This window comes from Brienomyrus brachyistius, chromosome 5, assembly GCF_023856365.1.
Source record: "Brienomyrus brachyistius isolate T26 chromosome 5, BBRACH_0.4, whole genome shotgun sequence".
NCBI lineage: Eukaryota > Metazoa > Chordata > Actinopteri > Osteoglossiformes > Mormyridae > Brienomyrus > Brienomyrus brachyistius.
The window spans coordinates 990,502-1,012,376 of NC_064537.1; the positions used below are offsets into that span (position 1 = coordinate 990,502).

The 21,875-nt window shown below is 46.8% G+C and overlaps 2 protein-coding genes across 3 annotated transcripts; one reads left to right on the forward strand and one right to left on the reverse strand.

Annotated features, from left to right (window-relative positions):
- Nucleotides 1-1,054: 1,054 nt before the first annotated feature.
- LOC125741761 (very-long-chain enoyl-CoA reductase) lies at nucleotides 1,055-16,614 on the reverse strand. Of its 2 annotated transcripts, XM_049013070.1 has the most exons (12): nucleotides 16,497-16,614; nucleotides 10,271-10,321; nucleotides 8,690-8,741; nucleotides 8,463-8,507; nucleotides 6,974-7,077; nucleotides 5,239-5,354; nucleotides 4,886-4,991; nucleotides 4,568-4,640; nucleotides 4,366-4,409; nucleotides 4,213-4,270; nucleotides 3,997-4,085; nucleotides 1,055-1,525 (listed from the first exon to the last, which is right to left on the reverse strand). In XM_049013070.1, the coding sequence occupies exons 1-12, from the start codon at nucleotides 16,509-16,511 to the stop codon at nucleotides 1,352-1,354; spliced, it is 927 nt and encodes a 308-aa protein (XP_048869027.1). In that variant the 5' UTR covers nucleotides 16,512-16,614; the 3' UTR covers nucleotides 1,055-1,351. The 2 variants fall into 2 exon arrangements, with proteins under 2 accessions (XP_048869027.1, XP_048869025.1); XM_049013068.1 differs by lacking the exon at nucleotides 16,497-16,614 and having other exon boundaries at nucleotides 10,271-10,525.
- Nucleotides 16,615-17,183: 569 nt separating this feature from the next.
- On the forward strand, nucleotides 17,184-21,162 carry LOC125741762 (dnaJ homolog subfamily B member 1-like). The gene is made up of 3 exons (XM_049013071.1): nucleotides 17,184-18,019; nucleotides 18,526-19,076; nucleotides 19,597-21,162. Exons 1-3 carry the CDS (start codon nucleotides 17,800-17,802, stop codon nucleotides 19,825-19,827), a joined length of 1,002 nt encoding a protein of 333 aa, XP_048869028.1. The 5' UTR covers nucleotides 17,184-17,799; the 3' UTR covers nucleotides 19,828-21,162.
- Nucleotides 21,163-21,875: the final 713 nt, after the last annotated feature.

Genomic DNA, 21,875 nt, shown 5'->3' on the forward strand with positions numbered 1-21,875 from the left:
AAAACAGGACAGGATCCCAGTCAGCACAGCTCAAAAGGCAAGGAAAAACAGGACAGGATCCCAGTCAGCACAGCTCAAAAGGCACGGAAAAACAGGACAGGATCCCAGTCAGCACAGCTCAAAAGGCACGGAAAAACAGGACAGGATCCCAGTCAGCACAGCTCAAAAGGCAAGGAAAAACAGGACAGGATCCCAGTCAGCACAGCTCAAAAGGCAAGGAAAAACAGGACAGGATCCCAGTCAGCACAGCTCAAAAGGCAAGGAAAACAGGACAGGATCCCAGTCAGCACAGCTCAAAAGGCAAGGAAAAACAGGACAGGATCCCAGTCAGCACAGCTCAAAAGGCAAGGAAAAACAGGACAGGATCCCAGTCAGCACAGCTCAAAAGGCAAGGAAAAACAAGACAGGATCCCAGTCAGCACAGCTCAAAAGGCATGGAAAAACAGGACAGGATCCCAATCAGCACAGCTCAAAAGGCAAGGAAAACAGGACAGGATCCCAGTCAGCACAGCTCAAAAGGCACGGAAAACAGGAAACAGTCAGCTGCCCTGCTCACATTCACACACCCAAACATTCTAGGAAATTGAGATTCCATTCCATTCCATTCCTTTGGACTGAGAGCAAAACTCCAAACAACCCGGTTTGATTATAAACTTCAAAAGAAGTCTTCAAGAGACTTGCGTTTTGTGAACTAAATAAATTAAATGGACACAGAAAAATCTGCGCAGTCCTTCACCGGGTAACTGTGTATGAATATTCCTCAAAACACTCTGTAAACTCACACAGCCCTACCTGCTTACCTGATGCTATCATTGATAGCTGCTACATATCACAAGCGAGTGGGACCTGCTGGCATGTGAGGAGCATCTGACGGCCATGTGGGAGCTGCTGCAGCACCTCCGGCTCATGAAGGGCTGGGACTGCTGTGAGAAGCTCGGTGCGCTCCAAGCGCTGTTTACTCCGCCAGCTATAACAGCAGGCACTCACCCTACATGCCAGCACACGGCATTCTCAGGGAAACCAGCTCTATGTACATGAAACATGGAGTCACAGATCAAACTCGGAACTTTATTTGGACTTCCAAATGGTTTATTTTAGAAACCGGTCCTACCTACAGAGCAGTCATCACTGTCATAACAATTCTGGGTTAGCCTTTGTAGGTTTTAGGAGATGGACATTTTACGGTGATCCTCCTCTCACGGAAATTGATGGTCATACCAAGAGATGCATCGACAGCCAATGGATGAAGAGCCCCAGGAATGGCGAATCCGACGGGAGCAGTGGTGGGGCTGTGCGGGGCCGCTATTGGAGGATGCCGAGCAGACAGTGGGGTGGGGGCTGGGGAGCGCTTCTACAGGACGAAGGGCAGTATGGGGGAGCGCAGAGGGGGGTAGTCGCGGAACTCCTTCAGGTAGCTGCGATGCTTCCCCTTGGCCCATACTGTCATCTGCACAAAGCCCACAAAGGTGAAGAAGGCCACAGGCAAGCACTGGGTCATCATTGTGAAGCTCACCCAAGATCCCAGCTGGGGAGAAGAGCAGAAGGAGACAGGGGTCAGTCAGTCCTGCAGGGGGGTGCCTCACTGGTGCCTCAAACAGCAAACCCTAGAGAACCCAAGCGGCACCGCAAATTCCTCCAATTTTCCATATTTAGCGCAGCATGTTTATGGGAGTCACTGTTGTATTATTTGCAAATGGCAGCTAATGCTTAGCAAATGTGTGCAATATTCATCCATCCATCCATCCATCATTTTTTCTGAAACCGCTTGTCCTATTCAGGGTTGCAGGGGGTCCAGAGCCTGTCCCTGTGGCTATGGGCACAAGGCGGGAAACAACCGAGGATGGGCAGCGACCAATCGCAGGGCACACTCACGCACCATTCACACCTATGGGCAATTTGGTAACTCTAGTTAGAATCAGTTTCTGAACTATGGGGGGGAACTGAGGTACCCAGAGGAAACCCCACGATGACATGGGAAGAACATGCGAATTCCACACACATGAAAGCCTGGCAAAGACTCAAACCCTGGCCCCAAAAGTGTGAGGCAGCAGTGCTAACCACTGCACCACCATGCAGCCCAGGGTGCAATACATCAGCTTCATTTATTCGAGGGTAAAGTCCATAGCTACACACGTCCAAGGCTGTCAGCTTCTGTAGCACAACTCCTCTGTGGAAACCGCTAACCCAGTAGCATCCAGTTAGTGCCAACAGACCTCGTTCATCAAACTTGGACCTACAGCTGAAGGTCAGCAGCTTTTAAACAAGCTGCCTTGGTGAAGTGCAGAATGGAGACAGAATCTGATTATTCAGTAGCCAGACCCCGTAAGGGCCTGCAAAGACGGCCGCTCCCTATGACCAGGACAGCAGAGCTATGCGATGTGACTTCATCACAGTTCTCTTTAATAAATGTCACAGAATTACTCCTTCAACCCAGCAGAGGGCACTCCAACGCTTTCTTCAATGAGCTGCACGGTTCCATACACACCTTCAATAAGCAGCACTAGTGCAGGGCAGGACGGGCTGTCCAATAAATCGGATTTATCATCATCATCGTGATATGAACATGCGTGATAAACGTCGCATAAACAATGAATAACAAAATCTTACTTACACACACACCACACATTCGCACTCATGGGATTCAGACCACCCCCCAAGCTCACCCTTACTGCAGCTGCAAGCATTTACTGAAATAAAATACATTTACGAGTGTTTTTTTAAACACTCAAAACATGTTTTGTAGTGATTGTTATAAAAGTTTATATTTAGCTTCATAGTATAACCAACGTTTTGTTAGATTATCAATGTATACACTGCTCAATAGTGATATAATTTATGAATTATAACCACTTATTTAGCTTGTTAAAGAATGTATATTCAGTAACGTTTTATTGATTACTACCAGGTATAAAATAGGTTTACAAATGTTTTAAGTATTCTTTTATTATTATTACTATTAATAAAACATTTACATTTAGCTTAATAGTATAAATCAACATATTCATTATATATATTCAGCTGACAAACAAGAGGGCATGCCCTTACACTGAGCAGCTTCAACCCTTTATTTTCACATAAATGATGCAACTTACATGTTCTCTGTTCAAAAACAAAATTAAAAAATAAAAACATTTCCCAAAACCATAGCTGCTAATTATGCTATCGACTTGCACATTTGGAACCATGCAACTTTAATGGTTTCAACTATCAAAACCAAGATTAACAAATTAATAAAAAAAACACGTCATTCCTCTCACCAGTTTCCCCTGCATTTCTCTGTTCCAAGACCACACATGTATCTGTTCCATCATCCAAAACACACAAGCAAATAGCCAACCACCATTTTAAACTTGTGATTAATCATGATTGATTATAGTCTATTACTGTCATTAACTGAATAAATGGTGCCACTTTACAATAAGGCTCCCCATATAAAGGGTTTATCAATGGTTTATAATCTTGTTATTAATTAGGTTGCGACACTTTGTAAATTATTAATAGATACTTTTAAACAAGTTATAACACTTTTCTATTTATTAATCAGTTAAAACCATTTACAAGTGTCAGAAGGGAGCCTTATTGTACAGTTGTCACGCTCGGCGTCTGCGGGTGAGGCGCACGGACGGGGCGAGCGGGCAGGAAGCAGGCGAGCAGGCAGAATCAGGGCAAACGGGGATTTATTAAAGGACCGCGGACTGGGGAACATGGCACGCCGACTAACATCAATGACAGACAAGGCAAACAGGTAAGACCAGGACTTAAATAAGACAGGACCAAGCAAAGTAAATGGACAAAGCTGGAGACGATCAGGGAAGCACACGTGGGTAATCAGGGGGCGTGGCACACACGAGGAGCGGACGGAGCGGGCGTCACAACAGTGGTACCAGGTTTTTTATAATTGAATGACACCACTAAAATCACACACATATAAAATTGCGATACACAGTGAAAACTCCAGAATCTCAGGATTGGGACGGGCGAGCTGCTGCTGCTCACCTCGTATGTGTAGTTGGGACAGGACACGAGCAGGAAGATCCAAGTGAAGGGATTCTTGGTGGGGTAAGGAATCTTCCGCGTTTTAGAGCCTGCAAGACGATGACCATGAGGAACACCTCATACATTATGATAAAACTTTGAGAAGTTGGACTAAGCATGTCTGGATGTCTGCTTGTCGGGAGGATTTGCGCCTGAACGCTTGTGGGTCGCACTCACCGGGAGGCCGCAGGTTGCGCAGGGTGATGTGGATGGAGAAGTTCCCAATCTGACAGAACTGCAGAACGGGTGACAGAGAGGACACAGCCGGTCAGGGTCAGACAGCTCAGGCCTATGACTGACTGCACTGTGGCTCAAAAGGTCAGATCTTACCAGAAAAATGACGAGGGCCAGGGTCACCTGCTGCTCGCCGTAGACTGTGAACACAAGTGGCAGACCAGAGTGCTTTGGCATTACATCGCTAATCGCCCGTGGCGGGGTGCCGGGCTCAAAAAGTGCTGCTGGAGTGAGATGTGTAAAGTGTGTCTGTCGTGGGTGTGGGGGTCTGCGTGTATGTGGTACAGAGCGTACTCACTGGGCGGTGTGTAGAGCGGGTGGTTGATGTAATAGGCCATCCATGCTGCAAAGCCCCAGTAGTACGCGCAGTTCTGGAACATGGGAAAGTCACACTGCATTCACAGAGCCTGCATTCAGTGTAAGGGGCGTGAAGCCCAGGCCCCAAGCTGTTCCCCAAACCCCACGCACTGCCCTGACTCAGGGTCCCACCCTGAAGGGGGAAGCAGACCCCACCCAAAGCACCAGGCATTAAGGTGGCTCAAGGCACCGGGCGCAGGAGAGACCTACATCCCCAGGAGAGACCTACATCCCCAGGCCAGCCCACGTCTGGTCTCACCTTGAAGATATTGCGCAGTGGCATGGTTCCGTGAGAGAAGCGATGAACAAACAGTGTCTCTAAGAGCCTCTTCACATAGTGGAAGGAGTGACACATGCTGGCCAGGCTGGCGGAGACAGAGACGAGCTTAACCAGTCCGTTTCCCAGCAACACTTACTCAAGACAACCTACAGGCTGGATCTCAAGTGGATCCACCTGGAATCAGGCGCAGTGTCCTGTGCTGGGTTCGAACAGCCAGGCAGGATACCGAACTAAACTTCAAATCTAGACTTAGGCCTAAAACTGGAGGTTAGTTATTGAAAAGCTACCCACAGCACCCAGCATTCAGTATTGGATCTGAAGGTGATACTCACTGTACGACCCAGTGCTTGCTCGTGGTGAAGTCGTACTTGGGGGCGTATATGAAGGGGACTCGGAAGTAGAACAAAAGATAGATGACAAGCGGCCCGGCATATTCCGTCAGGAACACCTGGAGAGGGCAACAGTAGTAGGTAACATGTCCGTCAGTCAGACCTCATCAATACTGCTGCAAGTGTGAGACCACAACATTCCAAACATGGGTCTTCTGAAGCTGCTTAGACCCCCGGAAGAAGCCCCCGCAGGCCTAACCTATGTGTGAGTGAATGACAGCGTATGCCAGGCAGCAAAGATCAGATGACCAAACTGCCACCCACCTGCCCCACCTTTGAGGAAATATCTCTGTGTATAAACATCTCCAAGACACAGGGGCTTCCTGACCTTAAAGAGGAGCTAAATATAGGCCCGGCTGGGGTCTGAGACCCTCCCTCTTCCAAAAGGCATGTCCTGCAGGCCTGCCCCCACCCCCATTCCTCTGCGCTACTGAAACCCTGAACTGTCATCACTTGCAGCACCAGTTGCAGTTCAGAGGTCTCGTCTGCAGAAGCTGACATTCAAGGTGACGCATGATATCCTGACTCAGGGCCCAGACAGGACTGGGCAGCTGTAGGGAAAACTTCCTTTAAGGTGGCCGTCATTCTGCTGGTCTGCTTAGGCAAGGAAGTAAAATACGTTCCCTTAACTTGAGGTTTATTCGCACCTTTCAAACAACAATATAAATCAGGCAACAAAACGTTTATGGTTTCTGGACCATTACATAATAGTACTAAAAAGTACTAATTAATTATTTTAAAAACTAAAGAAAGGAAATCTGACCATTTTGTCCCTTCATAAATCACCACAATAAAAATCTATTTACAAAAAGAACCAGAAAAACTGACTGATGAAGCACAATCAAGGACAACATTAAAATTAATTAGTTAAAACTAAAAATGGCATATAGGAGGGAAATGCTGCCCACCAGCATAACAAGAGAACATGCCAATGACCTCAACTAGGGTCGTCGCCTCATGATGTCATCGCCGTTATATGGCACAGGTGCAATAATTACCAGGGCTTTCGATGACGATTACATCTGTACAGATGCCAGCTTTTCAATGCTATACGCATCTTTACTTATGCCAACAATTTGGTAAGCGGATTAGCGGCGTGAGATGCGTTTTGTGACACCCCAAAAGTCAATAGTTTGTATAAATTCAGCGTACACTTATATTTATTTAATTCGGTTAGCAGAGAACGCCACATCAAATCTAATCACTTTTATTGTCACTGGTCAGCAGTACACAGGTACGACACATGAGTGAAATGCTTGAGTGCAAAGCCTCTGGAAGCAGCTGTAGTATGACGCGAATTAACAAATATAACACATAAAACATGCTACTGTTTTTGTACATCATGGAGGCGATAAGCACCGAAGTTGTGGTGAAGTTAAAAGCTGGTACTTTTTGCAGTTTAAAGTCTGACACGTTTATTAAACATAAGGAAACGTCGTGATACACATCTCATTAATATTTTAGGCACTCTATTAATCTGCTTACCAAACTACTGGCACGTCAAATCAGACCCACAACACCGCCTGGAGACTAAACCAGTACGACCCCCCCCCCCCTTCACTCCTGCCAGCTCTTCTCCCTTCCTTTGTACTGTATCATTTACAGAAAAATAAGACACTTTTTTGGGGTGAAATGTAAATGAAAGAAGATGAAAGGTTGAGAGAAAAGTTTCACTCACAGTAACCCAGCTGATCTGGGCCCCCAGGTCTCGAAAGTAGAAAGTAGCAGTTGTTCCGACAGGAAGCTGCTGTAAGACATCCTCATCCTTCAGAGACTTTCCCTCTGGAATTTAAATGAAAAAAAGGACATATAACTGCAACTGTCAAAGGCTACCGGGATGGTAGGCCAGAATCACGTGCCCTGCCAAAGGCTACCGGGATGGTAGGCCAGAATCACGTGCCCTGCCAAAGGCTACCGGGATGGTATGCCAGAATCACGTGCCCTGCCAAAGGCTACCGGGATGGTAGGCCAGAATCACGTGCCCTGCCAAAGGCTACCGGGATGGTAGGCCAGAATCGCGTGCCCTGCCAAAGGCTACCGGGATGGTAGGCCAGAATCGCGTGCCCCGCCAAAGGCTACCGGGATGGTAGGCCAGAATCGCGTGCCCCGCCAAAGGCTACCGGGATGGTAGGCCAGAATCGCGTGCCCCGCCAAAGGCTACCGGGAAGGTAGGCCAGAATCGCGTGCCCTGCCAAAGGCTACCGGGAAGGTAGGCCAGAATCGCGTGCCCCGCCAAAGGCTACCGGGATGGTAGGCCAGAATCGCGTGCCCCGCCAAAGGCTACCGGGATGGTAGGCCAGAATCGCGTGCCCCGCCAAAGGCTACCGGGATGGTAGGCCAGAATCGCGTGCCCCGCCAAAGGCTACCGGGATGGTAGGCCAGAATCGCGTGCCCCGCCAAAGGCTACCGGGATGGTAGGCCAGAATCGCGTGCCCCGCCAAAGGCTACCGGGATGGTAGGCCAGAATCGCGTGCCCTGCCAAAGGCTACCGGGATGGTAGGCCAGAATCGCGTGCCCTGCCAAAGGCTACCGGGATGGTAGGCCAGAATCGCGTGCCCTGCCAAAGGCTACCGGGATGGTAGGCCAGAATCGCGTGCCCTGCCAAAGGCTACCGGGATGGTAGGCCAGAATCGCGTGCCCTGCCAAAGGCTACCGGGATGGTAGGCCAGAATCACGTGCCCTGCCAAAGGCTACTGGGACGGTAAGCAAGAATCACGTCTTTTGCTAAATGCTACCAAGATGGTAGATGACATTCACAGCCCCTGCCAAAGAATACTGGTAGGTTAAGCAACAATCACATCTCCTGCTAAATCCTACAGGTACAGTAGGTGAGAATCACGTTCCCTGCCAAAGCCTACTGGGACGGTAGGCGAGAATAACTCGTACTGTCAATAGCTACTGCTATGTTAAGTGAGAATCACGTAGCCTGTCAAAGAAGGTTGGCAAGAATAATGTGTCTGTAAAAAGCTACTGATTGTACAATGCAAGTGTGAAAGTAACCAGCAAATGAAACTTGTACCATATCGAAAAATAAAATATCATAAAGATATAAATAATGCAAAAAACACTGCTTGTACCAAGAACAACACACTGGCTGTAGGTAAGTTGCAAGTGTGCCATGTGAAATACATGACAGCGTCTTCAGGAATCAGAGAATAAGGACTTACTAGGATCAAGGCGAATGGACTGTCTGGCAGGATACCATTGAGGGTCTACACAAAAACAAAGGCACAACAGCACAGTCATGAACCACACTTCATTTAATGTATGGTGTACAATAAACAGTAATGGCATATTAGTCTGTGGTATGTTGGCGTGTCCACAGCCTTCCTCATTTCAGATGCTTGGTATCTGCATGTTTGCTTGAAGCTCACCATGTGTGCGTCATACTCACGGCTCTTGTGAAACATAGACTTTATCTCCCCGATGGTAGCATTGGGCTCCACCTGTCAAAACAAAGCCCTCGTTAACCATCACTGACATGACCATGTCAATTAGTGTTTATGTTAAACAGCACACTGAAGGACTAGACTGGCTTATTCAAAACAAACAGAAATTTCCTTTAAAGAACAGCATAGAGTTTATACACTACATTTACGGTTTAATCCGTTCGCACGCTACATGCTAAATATGGGGTCCTTTCTCTGCACGTTTATATCATGACCACTGGTTAAACTACCATTTTCAAATCATTCTGCCAGCATGTGGTCACAGTTCCCATCACAAAATTCTACTTTACTTTCAGAAAATGCACTATTCTGTTATGAAAGAATAACTGGTCCCTCTCAAGGTTTCTTCCTTCTAGGGAGTTTTTCCTTGCCACTGTCGCCTATGGCTTACTCACTGGGGGCTTTGGGTGGGGATGCTGTAAAGCGCTTTGAGACAATGTAATGTTGTGATAATGCGCTATATAAAAATAAATTTGTTGTTGTTGTTGTTGAAAGAGGTGCAGCAGAGATGATATTTAATGTTGCTTTAAGGCTCTTTGGGGCAGCAGCACCCAGGCAGGTGATTAAAGGTGCTGTCAGCTTGCACTTCAAGCTGCTGCTTTGAGAAACTCCAGACACCTGCTTGCTGTGGCCCAACTTGCCAAAGGAAGTACTTCTCGCCCAGGCCGCGTGTCCTACTGTGCTGTGGCGTACGCTCAGGATCAGCGTGATTCTCACCAATTAGCTTTTGTAATCTGACCGCCAGATGGGCTGAGATGGTCAGGTACCTCTGCCACTCCCAACGGCTGCATTTCCCAGCTAAATCATGAAAGATCACAGCTGGCTCCACATGCTGATCTCTCCTTGATGAGCTCAAATGCTAAATAAGCAGTTTCCTCACACAGCTCTTTTGAGGGACAGACATATAAAAATAGTTACCAGTCTAGTACTGCAAGGACACGCAAACAGAGGGCAAAAAATGTTCAATATAGGATGATTATAAAAAACTAAAATAGGACTTAAAATATTTTAAGCCAATTTAAAACCCATAAAAATTAAACACATGCAAAAATGTTACTGGTCTGTTAAGAACGGGAAAAGGGGAGCCTTTGTGGGAGATCGTGTCAGGCGGGCTGGCCCGGGGCCACACTGAAGACATTAGAGACGCCCCCCACTGAGACACTCTTGGTGTCTGTTGAATGGCAGGAGTCCTACTTCGGCTAGCAATGTAGATGCACAAATCAGATATCTGTGAGGAAAATAACTGTCCAACAGCAGTACATTTTACTAACGGATAATAGGATAGGAACATGCCCTGAAGCCCTAAATCTTTTGTTGAGTTTGGTTTCATGCTCACACGGAGCACATTGTAATTCAAAACCAAATTATCTAGTGTGACATTTATCAAGAGTATGTACAATAAATATGAAAAATCATAACGATATCCAAAGAGGCAAGGAGGCAAAAGGCAAGTTAAGGTGTAAGGTTTCCAGAAACTTCTTTTGTCTAGGAGATTGACACATGGTATATGAGTGCAGACCGCTTACCTTGTCAAGGAAGCAAAGCTTGTCCTTGGTCTTGGCATCCAGAATCTCCACCTCAAAGAAAACCACAGCTTTCTTAGTTTTCTTGGCAGGTTTGGGCCGCTTAACCGGGGCGGAAGGGGGTGTCACGGGTGGGGGGGCAGCCCGTTTGGGCTGCGTGGCCTCCAGCGCAAGAGTGTCCATGACCTCTGTCGTTCGGCGTGTTCTCTGACCACGTTGTGGCCTCACAAACCGCTCCCTCAAACCACAGAGGGACAAGGCGGGACCAAAGGGGTGGTGCTGATATGAAGACACCCCCCCCCCCCAGAACTTTATGCAATTCCTGGCTATCCAGCTAGTGCTCACTGCCCCTATTCCCAAACTTCACCTGCTCACATATAGAGGGTGCTGCAGACTCGGCACAGTTTGGCTCATCAGGGTATAGATTTAAACAGTTATGGCAGGGAAATAAGATTTTTGGAGACCTAAAAACCCACCCCACCTCACCGAGCACTGCAAGGAAACCAGAGTACAGGCAACCCACCCTCTTGCTCTGAACACACCACCCCCCCCCCCCCAGTCTAAATTTACCCTGCCTGCAAATGTCCCTCTGTTCACAGACCCCGCCCTCTCATAAACCCACTTTTAGCTCTGCCATGGGCTGAGAATGGAGGTCGAGGAGGAAGGCCCTCACGGTCATTCATGTCCAGCTTATAAGGTGTCGTACTCCCCCCCCCCCCCACCAAATGCTCAGGGACAAATGACAGCAGAGGGGTGATAATCCCCCAAAACGGAAGAGCAGCTTGCCGCCACTGGACTGACGGATGGATGGACAGACACCAAGCACAGAGGGGGGGACAGAGCTTCCACATCCAGCCAACATGACCAGTCCCTGCCATTGCAGGCCAACCACAAAACGGCACTACGGATAACGACGATAAAATCTCTATCCTGGGCAAATGGCATAAGTATATTACACAATAACTGAAGGTTCAAGTTCAGGATCAAGCTCAAGTTTATTTATGAAGCAATAAATCGACCAAAGGACAGAACAACATGATGCAAGTCTCATACTTACCTGCATGAAGGGTATCGCAATAATCCAGACGAAACAAAATGAGCAGATGCAGAAGCTTCTCCAGATCAGGGAATCAATTCAAACACAAAATCCATCATGACGCCTAAGACTCTAATTTTAGCTTCCAAAAAGTCCTTCAGGGAGCCTAATTTTGTTTGATGGGCATCACTTAGTCCCATGCAGGGCACCTCAGTCTAGTTCTTATTGAATTTTCAATAATTAGAGGCCATCCAGCCTCTAATGTCCTCAAAAGAGTCCAACAATCTATTTAGCGAATCCCCTTTATCCTGATTTAAAGATAGATATTCAAGTCTATCACCTATATTAACAATGAAAGGGAATTTTATATCTTCTAAAAACTGACCCTAGAGAAAGCATGTACAAGGAGAAGAGGACTGGCTCCAAAGTAAAACCCAGAGGAGCCCCACAGGACAACGGTCCTGATGTCATCAATACTGGCCCCAAAGTAAAGCCCAGAAGAGCCCCACAGGACAACGGTGCTGATGTCATCAATACTGGCCCCAAAGTAAAGCCCAGAGGAGCCCCACAGGACAACGGTGCTGATGTCATCAATACTGGCCCCAAAGTAAAGCCCAGAGGAGCCCCACAGGACAACGGTGCTGATGTCATCAATACTGGCCCCAAAGTAAAGCCCAGAGGAGCCCCACAGGACAACGGTCCTGATGGCACGGTGAACAATGCTGAAGGGAAAACTTCTATCCAACAAATAAGACCTGAAGCACATTAAGGCAATATCTTTCAAAGCAACACAGTGCTCTAATCAAGAAATAATAAGACTGTGGTCTACTGTGTCGAAAGCTGCTGAGAGATCTAAAAGAATAAAGGACAGCAGAAGCCACAGTCAGTCACTAATACAAGATTGGTACTTTATGGTCTATTACCAGGGCAGATTCTGTGCTATGCAGAGCATTGCTGGACTGAAATGGCTCAAACTACATGCACGAGGAAATCTTTCAGTTGCAAAACACAATTTTCTCTAAAAATTTGACAGAAAAGGTAGAGACAGATTTTGTGTAATTTTACACCTAAGTATTCAGATTTATTTATTTTTAATCAGAGGTTACACAGCTGCTTGCTTAAACAGTGCTGGTACGGTCCCTGACGTAAGGCTGCTGTTCATGATAGCTGGCAGAGTTGGTACAATAGTTTCTTTAAAAAAGAAAGGGGGGGATAACATCCACCAAGCTAGCTGACAGCTTTACAGCACCGTACGCTATAGAGAGTACGCCTCGTATATAAACCCAGCAGTTTTCTTGGTGGGTAACATACCTGACTGAGTACGGCGCTATCGCGCGGTCACATGACTGAGTACGGCGCTATCGCGCGGTCACATGACTGAGTACGGCGCTATCGCGCGGTCACATGACTGAGTACGGCGCTATCGCGCGGTCACATGACTGCTTCCTTCCTGGAAACAAAGTCACAGGAGGCAGATGGTCACAGCCATTCAGGCAGGCAGGGCTCTTTCCAAGAGGCACGCTGACATCTTTTGGCCACAGCAGGGGTGGGGGTGAGGAGACAGCCAGAAGCGAAAGGTCATGGGGGTGGCAGCGGCGGGACAAAATATAAATGTAGACGCGAGCCATGGGGAGGGACGCTGGGGATCACACTCTGGCACTGAGAGGATTACACCAGCCAGAAACACCTGCAAGCCCTCCCCCCACCCAGGAAATAGCACCCAGAGAGCCCTCCGTGCCAGAGGGACACATGCGGTGAGGAAGGGGACAAGCGTTTGTAAAAACAGGTCGGGTTGTCAGAGATGGTATAGCTGTATGGGGTGGCTTGTTTACCCTGTTTTTGGGTCTGTTACAGGCTGGAGGTCCCAGAACCCAGGGCAGCAGCCATGCACAGACATGGGCCAATTTGCTGGTATCTCTCCACAAAACAGAACTCTATCTGAAATACTGTAACTTGAAACTGACAAAAGTTTAACGGCATCCCTTAGTCTTCATTCCATATTTAACACAAATCAGACTTTGCTTTTGATTAAATGTATAAAATATTCAACTGAATCAAACAAATGAAAATGGCTCACACACAAAAGATGGTCGCCTTAAATTAATACTTTGTGGCACCACCCTTTGCAGCAATCACTGCCAACAAGTGATCTCTGTACTTCACAGTGAGATGTCTGCATTTGCCAACAGGCAGTCTGACCCACCCTTCCTGAGCAAACTGCTCAAGCTGTCTCAGGTTTGAAGGGCGGCGTCTCAACACTGCAGGTGTTAGATCTTTCCATAGATGCTCAACAGGATTAGGATCTGGGCTCTTGGAGGGCCATTTAAGAAAAGTCCAATGATTTGCTCTCAGCCATTCTTGAGTGCTTTTAGCTGTATGTTTTGGTGTCACTATCCTGCTGGAGGACCCATGTGACTGAGGCTGAGCTTTCTGACACTGGGCAGTATGTTTCGCTCTAGGATGCCTTGATAGTCTTCATACTTCATTGTGTCCTGCACAGATTCAAGGTTCCCGTGCCAGATGCAGCAAAGCAGCCCCAAGCAAAATCAAGCCCCCTCCATGTTTCACAATAAGCATGGTGTTCCTTTCTTTCAAAGCTTCATTTTTCCTTCTGTACACATAGAGCAGATGTGATTGGCCAAAAAGCTCCAGTTTTGTCTCATTAGCCTAAAGGACACCCTGCCTTTTTGGGGCTTCCACTGCATTTCACACCAAAGGGCGCTCTCTTTCACCCACTGCATTTCACACCAAAGGGCGCTCTCTTTCACCCACTGCATTTCACACCAAAGGGCGCTCTCTTTCACCCACTGCATTTCACACCAAAGGGCGCTCTCTTTCACCCACTGCATTTCACACCAAAGGGCGCTCTCTTTCACCCACTGCATTTCACACCACAGCGCGCTGTCTTTCACCCACTGCATTTCACACCACAGCGCGCTCTCTTTCACCCACTGCATTTCACACCACAGCGCGCTCTCTTTCACCCACTGCATTTCACACCACAGCGTGCTCTCTTTCATCCACTGCATTTTGTAAATGGATGTTATCAATTCAATAACACTCCATGCTTGTTTTCCAGAGCTCTAAGTACTTCATGTTGTATTTTGTAAAGGTTCTTAATTGTTGAATAAGCTAAGTCAGTAACAGCTAGTAAGTTGTAGCTTATGGGTTAAAACAGAGTACATCACAAGGGTTCCCTCTAGTGTATGAATCTGTAATTGTAGCCGGTCAAATTTGTCAGTATGTCATTGTGATTGTTCGGACAGAATACATAATAAATATCAATCTCATGCCAAAGGCAAACTGGAATAAATGTGATATGTGTAACGCACCTTTCAAAAGCTTATCCTGGACAGGGATGCATGGGTATGCAGAGCCTAAGCCAGGCACCAAGCAGCAGTACAGCCTGGGTGGGACGCTAGTCTGTTTGACATTAACTCATGCAAGTCAAAGTGGAATATGTTCATTTTGATGCTGGCTTAAAGACGTCCGATAATCAAAAACAGTATAAAACCAAAACAGTCTTTTCTCTTGGTACATATATTTAACGCAAAAAAGGAGACTGACATGAACAATCAGCATGGTTAAAAAAAAAAAAAAAAAAAAACGAATTCTCTAGGTACTACAAGCTTTTACACTGTTAGATGGCGCAATTAAGAAAACACCTGTCACTGTTTTAAAGTAGTAACAGGTACGAATTCTTCGGAGAAACAGCTACCTCTGATTTACATTAATGGGAAACGAAAGGGATGACATGGTTATCGGAGGCAGGTGGGTTACAGCTGCCCCCTAGTGGGCAGTTACCATTCATTTTTGCATTCAAAGCAGCCACATACAGTGCACCGGCACATTACACTTTATAAAATTGCAATGCCGAAGTTGTTCTTGTTGTCATTGCACTATTACACATGTATGGCCTATTTATTGATGTATTTCTATACTGTTAGCTATTTTTGTACTGGGTGAGGCTGAATGTCTAAACTTTCCAATGCAGCTGCTGTCCATGACCCATGATCAATGGAAAAAAGCTTAATTTCATTGATCCAAAGTTATCTCAAACCAAATAATGCTGTAGATCGCCATAAACAGAGATAATTGGATTAATAAGCTCTATAAATCTGAGATTCTGGTAGCTGCTGCTTAAGAATGCTCTCATTTTGTCATTAACCAGTTGTCTATTAAAAATGACACAACTATTAACTGCATTTAATCAAAACATTTCCCGATCAATTAATTAATGTACATAAATGACTTAATCCATCATAGCTGGAGGACGGAGATGCCAGAAGACATCACTATGGATACCGTGTACCACCGTCTGACCCCGACGGAAGAAAGATTAAATAATAGTAAATAAGAGAAAAAGCGAAGACACGCGTGATGGGCCCCCATCTGCAGAATCTCCAGGCCCCGCTGGTTTCACAGTTAAATGAACGAGGGGTTCCAAGACTGAGCAGGAGGTGTGGTATAGGTTACACGTGGAGAAAGGTATATTATAAAGGCTCAAGTGTCCATAACAACCGCTTGCAACACCTTCTCCGGACACTACATTTTGCTGCAATCAGACGGCTCACTTTATTTAATGGTGTTAAAGTCCGTTACATTTGGAGATATGCGGTAGCAGGTCAAAGCATTTCATAATTAATATTACTCAAATACCTAACACCCTATTAAAATAACAGTACAGACATCACAAGCAAAGCATTTCGGCCATTGAAAGGCGTTACACAGCATGCCATCGTGCAGTGAACGAGGTTTAATGACACGAATTCATTCAATGAATGAGATTAAACGTCACGTAAGAGCGCGGTACCACTCGCCCCGCATAGAAACTTCGGCGTTGCACGAATGGGCCCGTAGAGCACCTGCTACAGCCGGATAGTCCGGGTGGCCGGCCCGGGATAGCAGCGTTGCTTTCAGGGCCCTCTCTAGTGAAATTAAATAAGCCATTAATAGCCTCCGGCTCAAGGCCGTGCACAGATGAGCTTCGTTGTGATCTCTTCATTGCACTTCGCCCGTTCACGCAGGGCCACGGCCGGCCGCCAAACGCCGCTCAGTACGGCGTACTGCATTACTACTCCGATAACCTGCAGTGAGCCGCACATCCCCACGTTCATCCCGCATCCCGGATATTCAATGCAAACCTGAAATTATACCCCGCAACTGCTCAAATTGCAGCCGACAACATCTTACCTCGTAATGCTTCATGTTCGCTGCTACAAACTCCCTTTCCTGTACCTAGGCTCGCGGCCAAGACGTCCAATCAGAGAGCGGGGAAAGCTTCGAGCTCGTCTAATAGGAAACGGGAAGGGAAGACCGGCAAGTTACCTATCCGTGCATTGTTTGCAACCAATAAGCGCGTCCTATGAAATTCTTTTTAGCCAATCGGAGAGCAGCGGCCCGATATGGAGTGATGGATTTGGGCTAATAGGGATTGAGAGCTGAAACTCAGGCAAGGCTTTCTAGCAGCTTCCAACGGCGTCCTAAGCGCTGTAATGCGGATATGCTGAGCTACAGTTGCCCGCAGTACGGTGTGAAGTAGTATCTATTCTGTTCTTTGATTCTGCGCTGTGTAATTTTGCTGCTAAAATGTCTCTCGTAGTTAGCCAGCCAAGCAAGTCTTTCCTGAGTCCTGTATACGTCCGATTTACCAATCGTATCTAGGGGGCCATAGTAGACGAGGCAGTTTCAAATTAGCAGAGCAGAGCTTCTAAGTGTAACATTTTCTCATTTCTTAATTATTTATGATTCAATATTTAAAATAACGATTTACGATGGAATGATTTGTAAGAATACCACGTGAAATTAAACAAGTTATATACTATCGTGAATTGTTTTATTTTGTACAATTTCTTACGTGTACTGTACTATGTGTTAATATTTCATGTCAGTATTTAACGTATAACGTACACGCAACTGAAGCGCAAGTTAAGTTGATGAAATGCAATATCTCTACTCTATATGAGTGCATATGTTTAGACTTGGAATCATAGGAGAACCATTACAGAAAGTTTGTAAGGCGCGGCGTGTCGTGGGGAGAGATGCGCCTGCATATCATATCTCTGTAGCGTAACCACGTGTATATTTATCTCCATAACGCAGTGACCTGTGTACATAACACACATAAAGGCTGACAGCTGACTGCCCCCGTATCAAGGCGCTAGGCAATGGGGCGCGCCCGTGACGTGGCAGCGCGCGCCAGGGCGTGCTGAATGCTCGCGATCCTGAGAGAAAGCTCTCGAACTTTCTGCATCGGTACAAAAAGCGCGCTGTCGCGAGCCACCGCTCAGATCTGCCTGTCATTTCCCAAAGAAGCTGGAAGAGTAAAGCGGGATAAAAACTATATATCGGCACGGAGGGTGGCTTGTTATTTCAGCTGCGTAGTAAGTTGGGAGTCACGAAACTAACCGAAAGTCGACGGAGCGGAGGCGACGTAAATAAAGGACTTTGTCAGAAGGGGACTTTGAAGGAGAACGGTGGGCTTAACGTTATCTAGATGGTGAAAATGGGTAAGGATTACTACGGCGTACTGGGCATACACAAGGGGGCGTCCGACGACGAGATCAAGAAGGCTTACCGAAAGCAGGCTTTGCGATACCACCCGGACAAAAACAAGTCCCCGGGGGCTGAGGAGAAGTTTAAGGAGGTGGCCGAGGCCTACGACGTCCTGAGCGACCCCAAGAAGAGGGACGTGTACGACCGCGTCGGAGAGGAAGGTGAGTGCGCGAGAAGAGCAGGTCTGGCTGGTGGAGGGGCTGAAGTTTGCGCAGTACGTATCACAGCGGGTCTCGCTACTTTACAATGTTGCGACTCTGAACGTTACCGAGTTGGTTTTCCAGAAAATTCGATGGAGCCGGTTGTGTCCTTTAAACGGGTTTACGTGACTCATATTCCGTCAAAAAAAGTGAAAGTATTTTTAGATGTTACGTTAGACATGTACAATCTGTTAAGTTTCTTATGAATCCTGAAGTTTTCCGATATTCTAATTATACTAAGTTTAAGTTTGAGGGTGAACCTAAGCGGTGAGTTGCGTTTCTGGAGCCGAACTCAGTGCAGGGGGTTCTGGAAGTTTCTGACAGGCGTCACGCCCCGAACAGGAATGACGGCGAGCTTCCCGGAACGTGCCACCGCTTGTTGAATCCACAAGCTCCGGCCGATTTCATGCGCGCAGGTACTGGTGACGGACGTGACATTTATCCGTTGTCTTCTCACTTTTCCTCAGGACTTAAGGGAAGTCCCGGTGGTGGCGGTCCAAACGGGACCAGCTTCAACTACACTTTCCATGGCGACCCGCACGCCATGTTCGCAGAGTTCTTTGGGGGGCGTAACCCCTTCGATCACTTCTTCCGCAATGGGGGTCCAGATGAGGACATGGATGTGGACGACCCTTTCGCCAGCTTTGGCATGGGTGGGTTCGGGAGGTCTTTCGGATCAAGGAGTGGAGGCCTGGAGAAGAAGCAGGATCCTCCTGTGGTACATGAGCTCCGGGTGACCCTGGAGGAGATCTTCTCGGGCTGCACAAAGAAAATGAAGATCTCTCATCGGCGGCTGAACCCAGATGGGCGCACCACACGGACAGAGGACAAGATCCTGACGGTGGAGATCAAGCGGGGCTGGAAAGAAGGTACGAAGATCACGTTCCCCAAGGAGGGTGATGAAACGCCCACCAACATCCCCGCTGATGTGGTGTTCGTGCTGAAGGACAAACCGCACAACGTGTTCCGCAGAGACGGCTCGGACATCATCTACACAGCCAAGATCTCCCTCAGAGATGTGAGCATTTATCTTGTCACTTGGGGATGCCATGGTATTTAGTTACTTTGTATTTTTAATACTGATACTGCTTGTGTGAAACTACAGATCTGTGTAAGGAAGGCCCCCTCTTTCCCCAAACGGTTCAGAGACGCAGCTCTAACTTCCAAGATGCATGTAGTGCCAGAGTTCTTGTGATGGAGTTAGCATTTGGTTACAAAATAGCAACAATGTGATTTTTAAGAGTAGAGCCATGGCTTCCTTTGGTTCCTGTTCAGGAAATAAGGAGGAGCAGAGGTGGTGAGAAGCTGTGAGCTGCATCTTCTCCTGCATTGTGAGCAGTCAACAGTGTGAAAGCTGGCCCTCTGTTTCTCTCTTGGCTTCCTGTTTTTTCAGATCAGCGAAGACCAGTAATGTATGTTAGACATATTCTGTAAGGAAAGTGTTAGCGGGCTTAATGATAGTTCTCGTTTTTATAATCAATGTTAATTTCTTGGTCTGTGTTGCTATTGTGACTAATGTTTCACGTTTTATTCCCCAGGCGTTGTGTGGCAGCACAGTCAAGGTTCCCACACTGGATGGCCGGACGGTAACCGTGACAACCCAGGATGTGGTGCGCCCTGGGATGAGGAAGCCAATGAGCGGCGAGGGACTGCCACTACCCAAGTGCCCAGAGCGGAGAGGAGACCTCGTGGTGGAGTACGAGATCAAGTTCCCCGACCAGCTGAACCAGAGCACACGCGAGGCACTGAAGCGGGTGCTCCCAGCCTGAGGGTAGTGCCCAGCTGGCGGGTTGCAGGGGGAGTCTGTCGCAGTTTCCCCAGTAAAACTTCTGAGGTCAGGGATAAGGGGTGGACATACTGTGCATGGCTTTACAGTCCCCCATTACTCAGTTGCCCATAACCCCATTATCCTTGACATTCCTCGGATCCCCTTCCCCCCCAGAATGTGCTGCTGGAAGAACTGTTCTATATTACATTTGCATCCCCAGTCTCGAGTCGCTCTGCACAGTATTTTCAGTCGACACCATGATGGTGTCCATTCATCAGGTCTCCTGGGTCCTTGAATGGCCCCTTTGATTTGGCCTGGACAGGCAGTTGTGTCATCCACTCTCCAAACCCTTGTACTCGTAGGATCCCAGCTGCTCACTATGCATCCGGTGCGTCTCCATTTAGGGCTGTCTTACAGTAAGACTCTTACTACAGGTTGGCGCCGGTGGCATCTGAGGGGTGCCTTTGATGTACAGGAACTTTTGGTCATGGTGGGTCAGACTGGATGGGGTCACAGCTGATCGGTTTCATGTCAGCCCCTTGTGGCTGAGAGTTTTAACTAATCAGGTTCAAAGCCCCCACCCCCCCCAAAAACGGATGCTGTACATACAGATTGTTAGACAGTAGGGGATGGATTAAGTGGGAAGGCCTAACATGGGGCTCATTAGGCGAGGGTGGCTTTGTTGGCGATGGTACCTCTGAAATGAGAGGGATGAGAACAGGCTCCTCCCACCCCTGTGGGAGTGTAGGGTTACTTTAATGCAAACTTGAAAGTACTAGTCTTCTCGTTTATGCTGGCTTTTTCACCTTCTTGATATGTTTTTCAATAGAGGGGATTTGAGGCACAGTGTGACAGTTGATAATGTTTTTTTTTTAGCATAACAGTGGTCTCCAGACCATTTCCTTGTGAAGCTGTAATGGACCAAGGTCTGTTAATGCCAAGTCATGGCCACTAGAGGGAGGAGCAAAGTGCTGTTTTGAGATCCTTTCATTCCGTCACTAGGCACAAACTTTCCCATGGTATAAAATTATTTTCCAGTATCTGTTGGTTCTTGCATCATATTTTGGATAGTTCTGACACTTTGAGGGTAACTACTGCAGAAGTCAAAAGTGGCCAAGGCTCTGCTAGCTGCCTCCTACAGATTCAATTTTATTTTTTAAACCTTAAATCCAGGAAGACCCAGTGCTGGGAGTCACCGATGGATGGAAAGCCAGCTTAGTGTCAGCTGGTTAAAACCTGGCCATCCTTCATTTCCAGGTCATTGTTTTTGTATCATACATGTGTATTATTATTATTAAAGAGAGCTTATTTTACAGAATAAAATTATTGTACATAGTGCTGTTGCCTTATTCTTCCTTTTTTCAGACTTTGGAAATGGAGCTGTTATTAAACCCTGTGCAGGTTTAACTTGTAAAACTGAAAATACAAAACAGAAATAATATACACATGAATATAAATGACTTGGTTTCATGTATGCCCCCAATAAACAGACCATTGTTGTAAGTTAATATGAAGTTCTCTCCTATGCCATCGATGAATTTACATTTAATCAAAGATGCATCGTTAGCCAGTCTGTGTCATTTAGCCTAATAACAAACATTTGATTAGCCTAATGTGTTTCATGTCTGCATTTTAATTGAGACGGTCATATGGAAGCCGAGAATTATTTTTTTTGCTGTTATCTCGAGATTATTTTCTCTGAATAATTCCAAGGATTTTGTGACGCCATGGGGAGATTTACCGTGAAGTGCATATAGTGTCCTGTCTGCACCATGGTCCGGGGAAATCTTATGTAATATCACAGTACACATGTGCAGATGATATAAATACTGACATATGACATTAACAAACCTTCACACGCACATTAAAATCTGAGCAAACCTTGGGGGGTCACTTAGCGAAATGTGCTATGCTTGACCGCTTGACACTGTTCCATCGACACCGCGGCAGATATAGAGAGCGACCCTTAGATATCAATGTAGAATAAAGCTGCAAGTATTTTAAAACACACAGCTTATGCTGCCATGCTAAATGATCTTCTTATCTGTA